The following is a 17,367-nucleotide window of genomic DNA, read 5'->3' on the forward strand; positions in this document are numbered from 1 at the left end:
AAACAATAAAGACTGGTTGTGCACGGGTAAATTGCACGTGGGACGGAATTACTTTTCCAGTACCAAAACCTTATTGTGCAGAACTATAGAGTGCATGAAGCTAAACCGGTCGTTTCTGGATAAAACCATTTGATCAGTGTCACACATTTTCTCTGGATTGTCTGGTCCATGCTCGATAACACACACACACACACACACACGCACGCACGCACGCACGCACGCACACACACTCACGCACACACACTGTGTTGTATTATTCAAAGAGAGATAGTTTGCTAAAGTGCTAGCTTCATTGCAAAGATTTCACTTTTATTCGTTTGGTATTGCTTTTACAACACCAATAAACACAGAGTCTTTGTACTGCGAAGTCTATTAATTCCACACCAGTAACAACACTTGCTCCCAAAACTAGACTCAAAGCGCCCCCTATGTCACAGAACAGTTCAAGGACGGAATACCCATATCGCTTCTCAATGATCTGATACGTCATTGACGACAAGTAGACGTCTACAGCCACGTAGTTACTTCTCCAGTAATCCAGTGTCTTGTTGGTGGCGCTTGCTAGCGTGGAGAGGTATTCTTGTGTCATCCTCAGACTGGACGATGAGCGGACATTGAACGTGGTGTAGGAGCAGGTTTGTGGACAGGACGACTCACATTCTCTAAGAGTTGATGGATACCGATACATTGCTGGGACCAAACACTGAAGACCTTTCAACGCTGAACATTGTTTCCCATTTCCAGGCATATATACGTCACGGCATGAGCACTGGTCTAGAGCATACTCGGTGAGGCATTCAATGCGGCAAGCCTCGCGGGAGTAGGGTTTGTTGTAGTACTTGAGTCTCTTGCTCCCACACTGATCCATTCCTTTTGGTGACGTTGTCGTCTTGAAACATGAAATCAATTAGTTAATGGAATGAGAACGTGGATGCGTGAACTGTTGACAAGAAACTTGAAAACCAAACCTGAAAGCTAACACCCAGGACAAAATTGGGGTACGAGTGTGATTAACTCTGATGTACAAATATTACATGTGGGTAACCCTTTTATTTACCCATGACACTGTTTCTATGGGTACTCCCTGACTTGACATGTACGAGTGCGAGTAAGCCTGATGAACAAATATTACATGTAGGGTAACCTTGTGGTTAAAGCCTTTCACCATCACCCTGTTTCTAAATATGGATTCACTGTGTAATTGTGTCTTGGTATTCCTTGGACAAACATGGCAGTAATGCTGGCTGGATTGATGAAGCACTCAGTAACTCAATGCTCGCAACACCAAATCACTAAGTCATTCGTATAACTCACACATTATCTTACCGCTAGCTCCACGCCATAGAAGTACTGTGAGCCTGGAGAGAGCGCCATCCCTATGTCATTCATCAGCAGTGGGACGTCAGGGGAATGCACGGCAATCTGACAAACACGGGGTGAAAAATCAACAGGTTTGTTTTTTTTTATAAAAAAAAAGACTTTTGTTACAAATGTAGGGAGAAATGTTATATCGATTAGTTTTCTGATACTTTCAAAATAGTACATTTTCGCATGGTAGCAAATGCAGATAAATACAAGAATTAACTAATCCTACCACGTTGCTACCAGACCAGGACGCCACTGCGCCCATTTTTGTCATGCGAAGGAAAAGTGATGCAGATCTTAGACATTGAATACCTTGCTGGAACCCACGAGCATGTGCGTAAGCCTTAGCGCTGAGGTCGGTTTGTGGAACAGGACCCTGGACCAACTGCTAGGCCAGATAGCGGACATATAATCCCGTTTATATCATTTTACAAATGACTTTTCTAGACTGACTGTTATCAAGCCTTGTTCCAAAATCACAAAGGAGTCATTATTGGAGGTTGCTGGGATTCGTCATCCACTCATGTACACAATGACGTCCCTCCCATTTGTTGTTTACACTCCTCTGGACGAAAATCTTATGAAACATGACCGTATCTTTTGTCCACCCGAATCCCGATGTATCGTATGTGTCAAATCTACGGTTGTGTCGAACTCCCAGTCCGGTTCAGGTAACTCTTACTATATTTACCTCAGGGACTATTTCAACATACATATCTCTAACCGGATGTGTCGAAATCGGGGCTGTCTGGAACTCAATTGATAATTACAACTAGAGTTAAACACAACTTACAAATAGGTCAAACTCGAATTCTTAGAAAAGCACAACATTGCTTTCGAAATTGTAAAAGTTTAGTAATGCTTTTAGAAACATAAATAGTGATATGACAAATATTTCTTATTTCTTTCTTTTTATATTTATGTTATTTACCCATCATGCACCATAATGTAGGCTTGCTTTCTGTTGCCTGATGGCTTGGTCATACGGCAATAAAGTCGAGCACGATGTATGCAAGCGCTTGCAATCAAGGGTAACCAAGCTTGATTATATAAATTACAGGGGTATACTCTCTCCTGGGTCATATTGTCTTCAGTTTACATAATGGCACACACGTACCATAAACCCAGGACCCTCAGTATTCTCGCGACTCCTTGTAAATTCTTCTGACTGCGCATCCAGAAGCAGGTGTAAACCATAATTTCGTCCCGAACCGACGGTGGATGTACTGCCATTGACTAAAAACAGATGACAAAGGAATATTTTGACACATGGGATTGTATGTTGGTCTACATAAATCTATCGAAATAAATACTATCTCATTCTAAAATCTGAACTCTAAAACAGATAATGTAATTTCTCTTAAAGATGCTAAACGGAAACATGGCAGAGACATGTTACTGGTGTGATTTGTGGCTGGATGTAATTATACCCCGTCAACCACAGGGCCACGGATAGCCATACTATACTGACTGTACTGATTACATTAAAAAAAGAGTCAACGCCAGAAAACAAAATCGATTATCCGCTGAACATTTCCATAGATTTATTTTATAAACTGTCAAGGGTACACAACAATTGTTTTTTCATAGTTACACCCCCATCATGTGTCTGTATCCGGCTCTCCCTCGTTTTTAAATGTTTTGTTGCATTTCCTATAGTTTTTACAAAACAGAAACAAACAGTGACTTCCATGCTACAAAGTGTATGGTTTGACAACAACACACCTGTACTCGTGGATTTCACCAAACATCTAAAACCTGCATCACTTGGGGCTTTCCTGCGACATCAAGCCTCCGACGTCTGGATATTTCTGAGGTACTATTCATGGCAAGTATCCTTCCTTATTCTAACGTTGCAGTCAAAACTAAGTGATAGAAGCTTTAACCTCAGCCTCGTGGTAAGGTTGTGCGAAAGTAACCTTAACTATAGGTCTGCGTATATAGACCTTTTTAACTATAGTTCTACAGTTTGGGTTGTTGCCAGGGGACTCTGATGCATTTCTGGTAATAAAACAATTGCTACATATTTTCATAATGGATTTTTTTTTATGTGAAAACAGTGTATACCATTGAAAGAGAAACACACTCCGAACTCCGTTTTCATCTCGGTCAAGTGGGTTGCATCACATTCTTGCTGCATCCAGTCACACTGAAAAACATTTCATACAGAAGTCCTCGAGAAAGCAAGACATGTTACCACAAGGAAAGCATTATGACGTTTGGTTACAAACTATTCATTTCTGTCACCACTGCTAATAAACTATTTGAGCATGTATCTGAACAAACTATTTCATTAACTTTCTTCCCGAAACATCTTCGACTTGAACCATATCTTCCCGTGTTTTATTTTCAGGTTGACAAGTGACCTGCCTTTGCATGTGTTTGTGACGGGTGCCATCGGGGGCAGGATACCCTCTCCTTTTCGCTAACACTTTTTGATAGTGATTCATAAACACATGTCCATGATATAGTCGGAATCCTGCTATCGGCTCTGCTTTGAGCAAACACTTCTTATGATTATAGTTTTGACGGATTTATTTTCAGAGAAAAAGAATGTACACTCGTCAAAAAAAAGACACGCACAGGTAGTATGTTGGTCATTGAAGAAAAAGATCAAAAGATCGGTATATAAATTGGATATATGTTACTGGAAAATGGAAAACGCAGCAATTCTCGATTTGCATTGTTTTCACACTTGTTTTCAAATATGTCATGTAGAACAACAGTAAAGCAAAATACACGGGTAAGTTATGGCATTCGTAACTCGTGGTACTTTTGGCATAGCCTACACTACGAGATTTGACTGATTCAGTCAAAACCTTCTTCCAATCATTGACCGCCAGAAGGAGCTGTTTCAACAGGACAATGCTCGACCGCCAACAGCTCGTCTCTGTTAAGACTACCTTCATAATGCCTACATCAACTACTTGCCCTGGCCGTCGAGATCTCAAGATCTCAATGCAATCGAACACCTCTAGGATGAACTCGATCAACGTGTACGAAAAACGACAGACACTCCCACAACTGGCCAACGCATTACAAGCAGAATGGCGCAGAATTCCGCAGGACAATATTCGTACACATTTCCAGTCAGTGCCGAGGAGATGCAGAGCCGTGATTGTTGCCAAGGGCGCTATACCTTGTGCCTTATGTGACATGACAATGAACAGTTTTCAATTCAGTGTACAACAACATGTGACTATAGAGCTCCAAAATTTCATATTTGTATCTATGATATTAAATCAAATATATCGGTTTTATTAGGTACCACAAAAATACTAAAATTCTACCTGTGCGTTTCTTTTTATGAAGAGTGTATGTCAGCGCTACCATGGGGCCTTATGTGACATGACAATGAACAGTTTTCAATGCACTGTACAACGACAACATTTGACTATCGTGTATAAAACAATTACTAAAAACCTACCTGTGCGTTTCTTTTTATGAAGAGTGTATGTCTTCAGGCCTTCAACGGCTGACTGATAAACATTCTGCATTATTAAGTCCCAAGGGGCTTTTCGGGGGCAAAGTTAGTTTCTTACTTCTTATATATACCGAAACACATGTGGACCGATAATAAAAGGGTTGCTTACCTGTATAACAGAATCACCGACGTCAAGACCATACTTAAACATGGCGGTTTCAATAGAATAATCATCCACGGCAGAAAAGTCGTAATTGGTGTCATTAAATTTTACTATTTCTTGGAAATCATATATAAATGCTTCTTTAAGCGCGCCCGTTAGATTGAGATGATCCATTTCTGATTTCTTAAACATGTTGGTGTTGCACACAGTCACCGTAGGGAACTGCAGTGTCTGCGCCAACTTGACGTCGATATCGACGTTGACAGGCACGGTCAGATAAAGCTGGATCTGTTTGGCGATGTTGAAGGCGCTGAAGGTGAGCCCGCCACACACAACCAGGAACCAGAAGGAACGCCGCAATCTACCGGATGTGACGTCAGCGATCTGTTTGACTCCCTGCATAGTCAGCTGGTCTGCTAATCTTGGCGGAGGATGAACACGATTCTCGTCCTTGTTTACAATCATTTTCGGCTTTGGAGAGTATCACAGATTGCCAACGATGGCCAATGTATAAAATCAAATGTCTTCAATGTCACAAATCAATGGCTCTCACCTGGCAAACAAAATAACCTGTACCGAACAGGTGTTTGTGTGTCGCTGATCACAAATTACACATCAACGTCTACAGTGCCGACTGATATTGTCCACTGAGCGTGAACTGTTTGAGTATGACATTTGAATCTGGTATACTAGAAGAACTATTTCTGTAGGAAGAACTCCATAGCAATGTCGACTGTTTCAGCCATGACGTCCGTCCAGCTCACAGTGAGATGCCTGTCCTTGTGCGCCACATACAGTGTAATGCCATACACCCACGGAAGTTAATTGATTAAATGTGAACATATCCAAAGGCATTAGTTTTATTATGGAAAACCCGTTATCGCTTTTATTTACAGACAGAAGTATAAACAACAGCTCCAATTACATTTCCCATTACCGCTGTGAATCAAATTGATCTGTTTGTACGAGATGATGGGTGCAATGCTGAATTACAATTGAGGATCAAACAAATGCATTACAGGACATAGCGTATTCAGTACTCAATGTATTTATTTTTACATCACCTGGTTGACATATCAGAAGAAGCGCCAGAGTAAACTCCAATATGTTAACTGTATAAAGTTATCTCAACCGTGCACAACAAAGTGCCGGATTATGCCACGACAATGTTGTCTGATGTGTGGTCTTTATCGACACATGAGCATAATGTCCGTCATTAGCCATAGAAATCATGACGTTTTCTAACATTTGCCAGTTCCGTTCAAATGACTCAGTGGCGATCTCTAGACTGGAAGCAACGGCCGTCATTCCGCCACTGGCAACTGCTCAATGTCAGTCTGCTCTGTAAGAACTATATCTGTAGCTCAATGTATCTAACAATTTCAGTGACGTCCCACAGATCCTTTTCTTCCGGGATGGGCTTCATATTGTTACTTCTTTCCAGAATTCACATTAACTTTCACTTCATCCACATTTCCGACTGTAAATCTTGCACTGGCCGCGTCCTTGTCTGTGGCATGCATGTCAGAGATGTATCGATGTGCATTTTGTAATGAATACTAGAGCTCTCTTATGTTCTTTTTGCATCAGAAATACAATTTATGAATCCCTAATGTAGGCGTATATATTAAGCTTCTTTTGCCGACATTCCCTCAATAGTTGAGAATATTGCCATTGTTTACGTATTCGCAAGCATTTAAAATGAAAAAGACAAAAGAGTCAGAAAGAAATTCTGAATCTATGGATAACCATGGTCCACGTTTGCGAGAACATAGTAGCCAAGAAAGATATTTCCAAGTTATAAATGAACAAAGCATAGGGATAGAACAGGGGTTAACGATGACTTTAACAATAGCACATATCGCCTGCTGTTTAGTGGACCTGTTATTGGAGGTGTTTACATGCCAGCTACCAAGTTGTTGTTTATTCCGTAATAGTGCCTTACAGAGCTTACACGTTTCCTTAGTGCTCATAAAGTATATTTACCAACACTCTTAAATAAAGACGGATTTGAGCTGGAGAATAGCAGGTTTTGGGTTTTGCTGGTTTGGTCGGACAAACACAGTGGAACGAGGTATAGTTAAAGTTTTCATGCCAAGCAAACGTTTTCGTTAAAATATGTGAAGCATGTTCTACATGTACGTATCCCCCACTGTGATAATGTTGGTGTATATATGAACCAGGCCAAATTTCTTGGCAGTACATCTTCAGATATGAAAAAACGTAGAGTTGAGGGTATGTAAAGATGCCATGCAAATGGTGACGGTGACATTTTGATGCTGCAAATATGCACACCTTAGACACTATTCTCGTATTCAAAATAGTTGGCTTCATTCGTTTAATTGGCAGAACTTTGTTGTGATTTGTGATATCCAAACAGCCATGGCGTACTGAGCGCACACATGCCATTAATTATATATATTGTCGTTATCAATATGTGAGAGGTAATTGGAAATGTGATCTGTTATTTCTACTTTTGTCTGTGACTAATGAATTGTTTGTATGAATAGTTTAATTGCAATATTAGGATAATGGGGGTGTTTGGTATAGGCATGTCAGCAGGTGTGAGAACATATGTGGCAAAGGAAGCCTTTTGACATTGAATAAGATTTAATACAAAGTTACCAAATCTGAAACAATTTCGGTTTGCAACAGATAAAAGACTCCTGTAAGCGTTCAAATGGTTTAATTTGCCATACTGACTTCAGAAAATGCGTGATTTCATAAAAAAAAACATGAACATGCCAAAATGTCAATTTACAAATCAATAGCGTGTGTGTCCACCTTTGGTTGCGATGCAAGTAACACATCTTCATCTCATGGAATGGGCAAGGAGTCGCACAACGTCCTGTGGGATATCTGTCCATATCTGCTGGAGCATGTTTCGAAATTCCTAGAGTGTCTGTGTAACACGTGGTTGACGTCGAAGGCGCCGATCCATCTCATCCCACATGTGCTCGATTGGTGAGAGATCAGGAGAGCGAGCCGGCCAGGGGATGACATTCACGTTGTTTTGTTGAAGAGAGTCCTGAACAAGTCGAGCAGTATGAGGCCGGGCGTTGTCATGTTGAAAGGTAATGCATAGACCATGACGACGCAAAAACGGTAGAACAACAGGGTCAATGATCTCGTCGCTTTTAACTTTTGTGTCCATTGAGATTTCCCTCTATCACTATCAAACGGGTCCTCTGGCTTGCTGTAATCCCACCCCATACCATAACGCTGCCGCCCACGAACCGATCTTCTTCCATGACACAATGATTGACGTAACGTTCCCCTCGACGTCGGTACACTCGAATCCGTCCATCGCTGTGGCTAAGGTGAAAACGAGACTCGTCAGTGAATAGAACTTGTCCCTACTGCATGGCCGTCCAGCGTAGACGCTGTCTGCACCATTGTAGACGTGCTTGACGGTGGTTTCCTGTCAAAATGGGATTTCTGGCGACACTCGCTGCAAATCTGAGGCGGCGACGTACGGTTTGTGAAGATGCTTCTTGCAGTCACTGTTGCTGGCTGGAATCGATTTCGTAGGTGTGTTGTTCAAATCCAGTTGTCTTGTCGATTATTGGTTACGTGTGGCCTGCCACTCCGAGTATGGTCTCTGACTGCATTCGTCTGTTGCCAACGTTGCCATAAACACCAAATGGTGCTTCTGTGGACGTTAAATTGTCTTGCAACATCACGTTGACTCGATCCTGCTTCAAGCATACCAATGGCTCGCAGACGCTCATTTTCGGACAGGCATGGCATTTCGTAATGTTGAATAATTGCGTAATTTTGTTGTTTTTCTGAGTGGTTGTTGTCAGCACGATGCTAAACAATGCATATGGAATCCCGTTTACGCACATGTTTTTATACCCATTCTTGGGTAGTGAAATACATGGGGCTTGCATAAAAGTCAACTTTTGCATGGAATCCATGCTTTTCTGTAGCAGTTGCGTTTTTGAGACTTGATTCCATACATGTACTACAATATTGAAAACCAAACTTTACTTGTTTGAAAAATACACTAAAATATTGGTGTCACAGGGACTTTTGTTGTTGAGTATACTATAGTGCTCCAGTCCCATTCGTGTTCTCCACAAACTCAGGGGGTTCCGATCAACGAATGTCACATCAATACCTCGTCCTAAGCATGCAACTCGAGACACTTACTCATCATTGACCTCATGCTCACATTGATACATGTTGTTCTGATACATACAACCAGTTGTATCCGTATCCACCTGTGCTTCTGCATTGTCATCGATTGATTTAATCGTTTACTATCAACAAATGGAAAATCATTAGCACCAACTGCAATACAACTTATCTATTGAAGCATGCCTGCACCTCGATAACGATAATGATAGACACAAAAAAAAAGAGTTTTATTGCTTGATGTGGGCCATTGAATGTGGCTCGTGGGATGTTCGTGCATTAAACAATAATGCTTTTTAAAGTCGGTAAATAAAACCGTTGGCCTATAGCGCCACTATAGATAATTTGATATCCCTTCATCATTTTGCCACACCTAGGAGTTTCCCCCAAACAGTGTAACAATGAACAAGCGCATAAAGCGTATACACGTAATTACAATAGGTGAGGGAGTGAGTGAGTTGGGTTTAACGCCGCTTTTAACAGTTTTCCAGTTATATCACGGCGCGTCAGCTTAATGTTGGAGGAAAGCCCGAAGTGGTGCAGGTCTCAGACGTTTACCACTTCGGTGAAACCCACAAGAACGGGTATGGTGCTAACAAACTTAGAAACATAATCGTGGCGAACCGGAATTCGAACCCACAATCATAGGTTTCTGGCGTGCCCAACGGACGCAACTCTGCACAGCGAATCGTAGCACCTTAGACGACTGGGCGACCTGTGCCCCCTACAATAAGTGACCACACTCGATCAGCACTCTGTTTTCAGCGAATGGCCAAATACTCATTACAAACACTGACCGATGGTGCTTATGTCCGGAAATACAGCAGACCACTTTTAATACTTCATTGGAAACCCCAAGGTAGTGTACTCAATACATCTTTACATCATACGGAAATAAAAATAAATAAGAACTTATCACTTTCGTTTCGAGATAACTATATTAACGGGTTACCACTATATTGTGTTGTCAACGTTTCCGTCACTGTGCCATCCAGTTCACAACTGATCGACGCAAAGGCCACACAGTGGATCCAAGCAGGCCGGGTACAGTGTCACACAGTCTGGTAGATGACAGAAGGGGTTTGGTCCGATCTGTCATAGAACAATGCCACACAGCGGATCCAAGCAGGCCGGGTACAGTGTCACACAGTCTGGTAGATGACAGAAGGGGTTTGGTCCGATCGCTCATAGAACAATGCCACACAGCGGATCCAAGCTGGCCGGGTACAGTGTCACACAGTCTGGTAGATGACAGAAGGGGTTTGGTCCGATCTGTCATAGAACAATGCCACACAGTGGATCCAAGCTGGCCGGGTACAGTGTCACACAGTCTGGTAGATGACAGAAGGGGTTTGGTCCGATCTGTCATAGAACAATGCCACACAGCGGATCCAAGCAGGCCGGGTACACTGTCACACAGTCTGGTAGATGACAGAAGGGGTTTGGTCCGATCTGTCATAGAACAATGCCACACAGCGGATCCAAGCTGGCCGGGTACACTGTCACACAGTCTGGTAGATGACAGAAGGGGTTTGGTCCGATCTGTCATAGAACAATGCCACACAGTGGATCCAAGCTGGCCGGGTACAGTGTCACACAGTCTGGTAGATGACAGAAGGGGTTTGGTCCGATCTGTCATAGAACAATGCCACACAGCGGATCCAAGCAGGCCGGGTACACTGTCACACAGTCTGGTAGATGACAGAAGGGGTTTGGTCCGATCAGCCATAGAACAATGCCACACAGTGGATCCAAGCAGGCCCTGCAAGTTTTCTATCCGATAATGATTTCTCAATGTTCTTTTTGATCAATTAACTAAACCGATCCCTATGTTCATAAATATGATTTTGGAGCTGTCATAAAATATATCCAGCCTCTACAAAAGGTATTGTGCTTTGCTTTGTTTGCATGTTTGTTTGCTTTACGCCACCCAGCAATATTCCAGCTATATGACGGCGGTCTGTAAATAATCAAGTCTTGACCAGACAATAAAGCGAATAATAGCATGAGCATCGATCCACGATGACATGCATCAAGCAAGTCTTCGAGCCTGACCACCCCATCCCATTATTCACCTCTTACGACAAGCATAGTCGCCTTTTACGGCAAGCATGGGTTGCTGAAGACCTATTCCACCCACTTGTATATACGCAGTGCTGATTGTCAAGTTCTGAGCCTAATATAGAAGGAATTGCGTAATGGTGAAATCTTTTGTTGTGGACATTACAGGATGTCATAGAGGTAAATTCACAATAAATTGAGTCAGTTCAGCAACTTGTTCCACTGTGAAATATACAATATGCAGCGGTCTGGGATCTTTGGGAAATGGACGCACTTGAGGAACATGCAGTGATCAAGCACTTGCAGAAAAAGGGCTTGACACCAAAGGTCATCCATAAAGATAGGAGTACAACACTAGGGAAGGATTGGCCTTCGTATGCAAGAGTTTAAGTGTGGCAGGGGTAGCCTTAAAGCCGACCCTCGTCCAGGGCCCACTCAGGGCGCTAGGACTACTGTAAGCCTATGCCAATGTATGGGAGTTACGATCATCTTAGAGCTAAGATCGCTTTGTACAAGTGGGCCCTGGAAGACATGTGATGTCACCAACAGCGGAACTAATCCGGCGAATAACTGAGCGTCATTGCCAGTTCAGTTTTCATTTCTAAGGAGTACATTCCAGTATCAGAATCTTTGGCAATGAAGAAAGTATCATCTCATGGGGGTCCAAAACGTCTGACATCTGATTAAAAACGCAATAGGCACAACATATCTCGTGATAATCTGTTTGAAGCTGATCCAGAAAGGTTCTTGCGACGATTTGTGACTATGTATATAAACCTGAGTTAACCACTTCCAGTCCGAGTATAAACAACAATCAACTCGTTGGAAGCATTTGACATCACCATTACCACCGAAGACAAAGACTGTCCCATCAGCCAAAAAGGTAATGGCCTACATGTTCTGTGATGTCGAAGGTGTCATGATGTTCCCAAAGTCCACGCAATAAACAAACTATATTTTGCTGCGGTTTTGGGGTAATTACGTGGCGAAATTAAGACGACTACGAGATCTGGGAATCTGAGAAAAGGTGTGTTCTTCCATCAGGACATGACACAGATGCGCAAACCACCCTTTGTCTTTGCGACAATCCTATTGTGAGACTTTGAACTCCTACAGCACCCAACTTATTCTCTTAATCTGGCTCCGTCAGACTGCCATCTGTTTCCAAACATGAACAAAGCTTTGTCCAGAACCCATTTTGACTCGAAAGATGACGTCATAGCTGCTGTGGAGCCAAGTGTAGGATTCCTCGCCCTAAACATCGTTGGTAAAAGTGTATCAAAGTGGACGGCAATTATATTGAAACAGAGATTATTTGAATGTATTTAGATCAAGTCTTTCTATGAGGCTCAGAATCAATCGACCCTCGTATAATACCTATAGGAGAGAGACACACGAAACATCCACTGCATCACGATCGGATCATAATGCTTTTGGTCTATGCACACTGTTTTATACTTCTCCCAAATGCACAATCCGTAGCTTTGTCAAACAACCATCATGTTATTGTATATTGTTGCATAAAAAAATAAAATAAAATGCATATTTTGCCACATAATTAACAAAGTTGATTCTCGGTGCACCGGCTATTCTCTGGAATAACTGGACAGTCTCAACACAGTTTAACATATTCCGTGGATTAAGGCATTCTCGTTGTCCATAACCTGGATTTCAGACCCGCCTGGTCGGAACAAGTAGATATGTTTATAATCCATATAAATATCCAAAGGGGAAAGAAAATGTTTCGTTTCTGGATTAAATGGAGGAACGTATCTATTGAGTTGTCAACTATTAACCCCCATGTGCATGTTTCTCGCGGTACAATATATAGTAATATAATTATAAGCTGTAAACTGCACAGGGTATTATGTTGTGGTGAGCAGGTGATTATTCGCAGAAGGAATCCCTTTTCTTTCTAGCCATACGCATTTCAACACTTCCTCTTCACCCACAATAATCGTCTACACAGCTGTGTCGAGTTGGATCCCATTGTCGATATATGGCGTGGTCGTTCATGTGTTCGAATCAACATTACTATCAACTCATGCAATTTTATTGTTAAATATCAACGAAACATCAGTTGAACAAGAAATGAAAAGTGGGCGTTGCAGCTTGAATTGGTACTTACAGTTGTTGTGTTCCCCGGACACCCCACTGCTGATGAATGACAAAGGGATTACGCAAACACCAGGCTCACGGTACTTCTATGGGGTGGATCTAACGGAAAGATTATACTAAACAGCAGCCAAGAGAGTAAGTTAGTGTCTTGGGTTTCAGCAACCGCACACAGTGGAACGCCATTACCGATATTTATCACAGGTTGTCCCAAGAGCAAAACATACACTTGTGAAGCTTGGTAACTTATGATGTTTAATATCGTAGAGCTTCGCTTCGTTTGAATGGATAAACAACCCATCAAAGTCAATATCGTTACGTCTTTGGCGATCAAGTATGTACATCCTGCAAAATGTGTAGTTTGTGCTGTTCAAGGTCAATTGTCTGCACATTTCAGCAGCGGTTATTGAAAATAAATATTTTTATATGTATTTTTCCTTTCAACGATGAAGAAAAGTTGGCCAACTATACTGTTAACTATCCTTATTAATGTTACATCTATTTCTATTTGTACCCTTTCCCAGTGATCGTTTGTTCTCAAAATGATCATCATCAAAATAAAAACAATTTGTTGTAAGCTCACTGTTTTTTATGATAGTATATGCAACGATTCTGGATAATGTCATAACCAGTGATGAGGTGTTACCATATGTCTGATGACAGGAAAATCAGAAGGTCGGACCATCTGATAGCGAAACTCTCCTCGCATGATATACCCTTTCATACACAAATGTTTTAACGTTGTAACTGATACTGGTAAATTCCTGAAAGATCAAGGTCCACCGCTATGGTTATACATAAAAAGAATAATGCAAATCCAGAATCCAGGCATTTCATTAACATGTTTTGGGGAAAGTTATTAACGTTGATATTTAACACAAGACTGACTGCTTGGGCAAACACGAGGGACAAAATACCAGACTACAAATACAAGCTGGATCCAGAGAAGGATACTCAACAGCAGATGACATCTTTAGCACTCATTACGAAATATTGGACACGCTGGAAAGGAGAGGGTGTATGCCCGTGAAGACTTTAAAATAGCGTCTGACTCTGTCAACCACTAATACTGAATATCCTATTGTGGAAAACAAAGGTGTATACTGGTGGTGCTAATCATCATTCTATATTCCTCATCAATGAAGTATCAACAGATATTGTGATATAAGCCACCAAACCTTTTCCATAAACACAAAACATCGCAAGACAGTCCATTGACCGTTTCCGCCGGAAATCATGGGCATGTGTATATATGATTTATGGGACGCTTCATCTGGGTTTCAGTGCATCGCTAGAGCCCCATTGAGCGATTAGGATACCGCCGATTCTAAAAAAAAGACAATAGTCAGTACCGCACACTCCTGCTTATTCAATCAGTAGAGGAACATTTTCTACTGTACGTAATGTAGATGATGCTTCTTCAATTAATTGAACATTTCGGCAGTGCCTAAAGGTTTATAACTATTTTAAAACTTTTTCAAATTTATTTTCATCTTGTTAACAACTGTTAACAATAGCTGAAGTTCATGTGGTTATTTGAACGTATCATTCTTCGTGTGTATTTTAAAAATCTCTTTGTCATGCTGTTGTAAATAGATGTTGTTTTACGTTGGAATATTAAGATAAACATATACCGTTACAGTATGTTGTATGACTGTATATTCTGGTAATTTAGATAGAATGTATCGGGTCTATTGTATGAGAATACTATTCAGTCATGAGAAAATTCAGGACTCGTGAAGATCCGGGTTAGAATAGTTCTTCAGCAACCCCTGCTTGCCGTAAAAGGCGACTTTGCTTGTCGTAAAAGGTGACTAACGGGATCGGGTGGTCAGGCTCACTGACTTGGTAGATGCATGTCATCGATACCAATTGCGTGGATCGATGCTCATGATATCAATCATTGGGTTGTCTGGTCCTGACTCGATTATTTACAGACCGCCGTCGTATAGCTGGAATATTGCTGAGTTCGGCGTTAAAAAACAAACAACACAAAAAAGTGTATTCAGATTATGATCGTGATGTGTGCTACTCAGACTTTTTTATACCACGTGGGTCGTCTGTCCGCCGTGCTTCTGTATACCTACCCCTGTAATTGGCTGTAAACCTTCTAACACTGATTGTGAACATTAATATGTCAATGGCTGACTAATAAACACCTGTATTGTAAGGGTTGGTCGTTTACAGTGGCACTACTGTCCAGCATAAATGATACCCAAATCTCAAGAGTTAACCATGTATATATCTTAACAACAAAACCACTGGTGTACAATAGATGTGTATTCTCTTACACGAGGACGGTGAAGGTGAAAATGTGTATTGTTTAACACATAGTGATAAGCATTATTCTGGCTATGAGTGGGCAGTCCAAGCAGGTTCACACGATAGATCATCCAGCATTCATCGTCAGTCGGTCGGCTCATGCCATTATGTCAGTTGGTTCTAATATACATAGAGAATATATTATAAACGTGTCCTATTGATTGTACCAAACGACAGTTCATGACAACTGTATTTATCTTCATATCATCACCGCATACTGCTGACAACATGGCTACCTTCACTTTTATGGAAGTCAGTGTTGTTTACCACTGAAGTCAGTGATATTAGATAATCTGACAACTGTCGTGCAGACCAATGGTATATAGCATTAGCAACAGCCCATGCTTGTCGGGGTGTGATTGCCTCACTCAACCAAGCCACACATTGTAACCACTCGAACCTCATTTACTCGCCTCTTATCATTTGGTATGGTCTGTCCCCCAGGCCCTGGTGAATTAATTGAGAAAGGAATCCAATCACGTCTTTTGGCAATAATTTGGCAAGTCTAGATTACCTCAGCTCTAAATTAAGCGTTGTTTTGGGCTCCATTTGGATTACATTTTGTATTTTGTATATATTAATTTTGTTTCCATTTTTGGAGTAAATATAAGCCTCCATTTGCAGGTGCTGTTAACTGATTCTCCCCGGAATTCCCTCGGATGGCGTCATGCCTGTTCAGCTGCAGAATGTGTGAGTAATGGTGTGTGAGATTTCAGCAATATTGAAATTCCAGTAATATCACGGAGGGGGACACCTACACAATGTACCCTTATGGAAAACAGAACCGGGTGTGACAAGCCTCGGCTTTAACCACCCATCACCCCTTGACTTGGTACTTTATAATTGGAGTTTAGCCTGGTGGATAAAAATACCACTGGCGTTCACAACGTCTCAAGATCAATACCAAACCGTAATGTCCAATGTTAATCCAAAATAATTAATAATAAAATAAAGTAACATCAAAATATTGTTTGCGTAAGGAAAGAAATTGTGCCTTCTGTTACCTACAATTATTAGTAATAACATGACCAAAATGAGGATCTGTATGGTGCAGATTTTCTTTTTGCCTCACAGCTTACTGTGCAATAATGCTTTCATTCTTTCAGTATTTGCAAATTAATGATTGATTTGAAATCTAAAAGTTATGTACAATTCACATGGAGACGAGTATTTTTAAAACAATATGAATATTTAATTTGTTCTGGGAATGAGTGAATATTCCTAGTTAAAATAATAATATGTTCAGGTGTGTTGTATTTTGATGATTTCTTTGCCAAAATATGCCAATAGCTTACATTATTTGTTTTTTGGTTTGTGTTTCCTACCAATACACGTTGAATGAATGTTTCTCATAAAAAGTGATTTTATTGATTGAATTGTTAGTTTTACATTTATAGGGAGACATATACAACTACAACCCTCCCCCTCCCCAACCACACAACACTCAAACACCCACGTAGGGTGATCAGGGTCCCTCCCTTTCAAAAATGGTGTATCATCGTGATATAGCTGTTCTATTGTTGACGCTAACTTTCATATAATTTACTATTGCAGTAATATGTCAATGGCGTGAAGCTCGTTTGGTCTCTCTCAATTACCCATGAGGCTTATACCATCTTGAAACATTAAAAGTAAAAGAGCAACAGAAAACATCTTTCATGTCATCATCCTAGCACTTGTTTACAATCTTACAACTGCACGTGGCACGAGAAGGCCACATCATGGAGGTGTGTCCCTCAAATCCAATAAAATTGTCGTTCCCATGTCACATGACCGG

The 17,367-nt window shown here is 41.2% G+C and overlaps 1 protein-coding gene across 1 annotated transcript; it reads right to left on the reverse strand.

Moving 5' to 3' along the window:
• Positions 1-289: 289 nt before the first annotated feature.
• On the reverse strand, positions 290-5,519 carry LOC139459275 (acid-sensing ion channel 2-like). The gene is made up of 5 exons (XM_071240728.1): positions 4,959-5,519; positions 3,433-3,514; positions 2,483-2,601; positions 1,327-1,422; positions 290-889 (listed from the first exon to the last, which is right to left on the reverse strand). The coding sequence occupies exons 1-5, from the start codon at positions 5,415-5,417 to the stop codon at positions 290-292; spliced, it is 1,356 nt and encodes a 451-aa protein (XP_071096829.1). The 5' UTR covers positions 5,418-5,519.
• Between the last annotated feature and the right edge of the window lie 11,848 nt (positions 5,520-17,367).

Source organism: Haliotis cracherodii, unplaced genomic scaffold, assembly GCF_022045235.1.
Source record: "Haliotis cracherodii isolate W230 unplaced genomic scaffold, xgHalCrac1.p SCAF_1, whole genome shotgun sequence".
Classification (NCBI taxonomy): Eukaryota; Metazoa; Mollusca; class Gastropoda; order Lepetellida; family Haliotidae; genus Haliotis; species Haliotis cracherodii.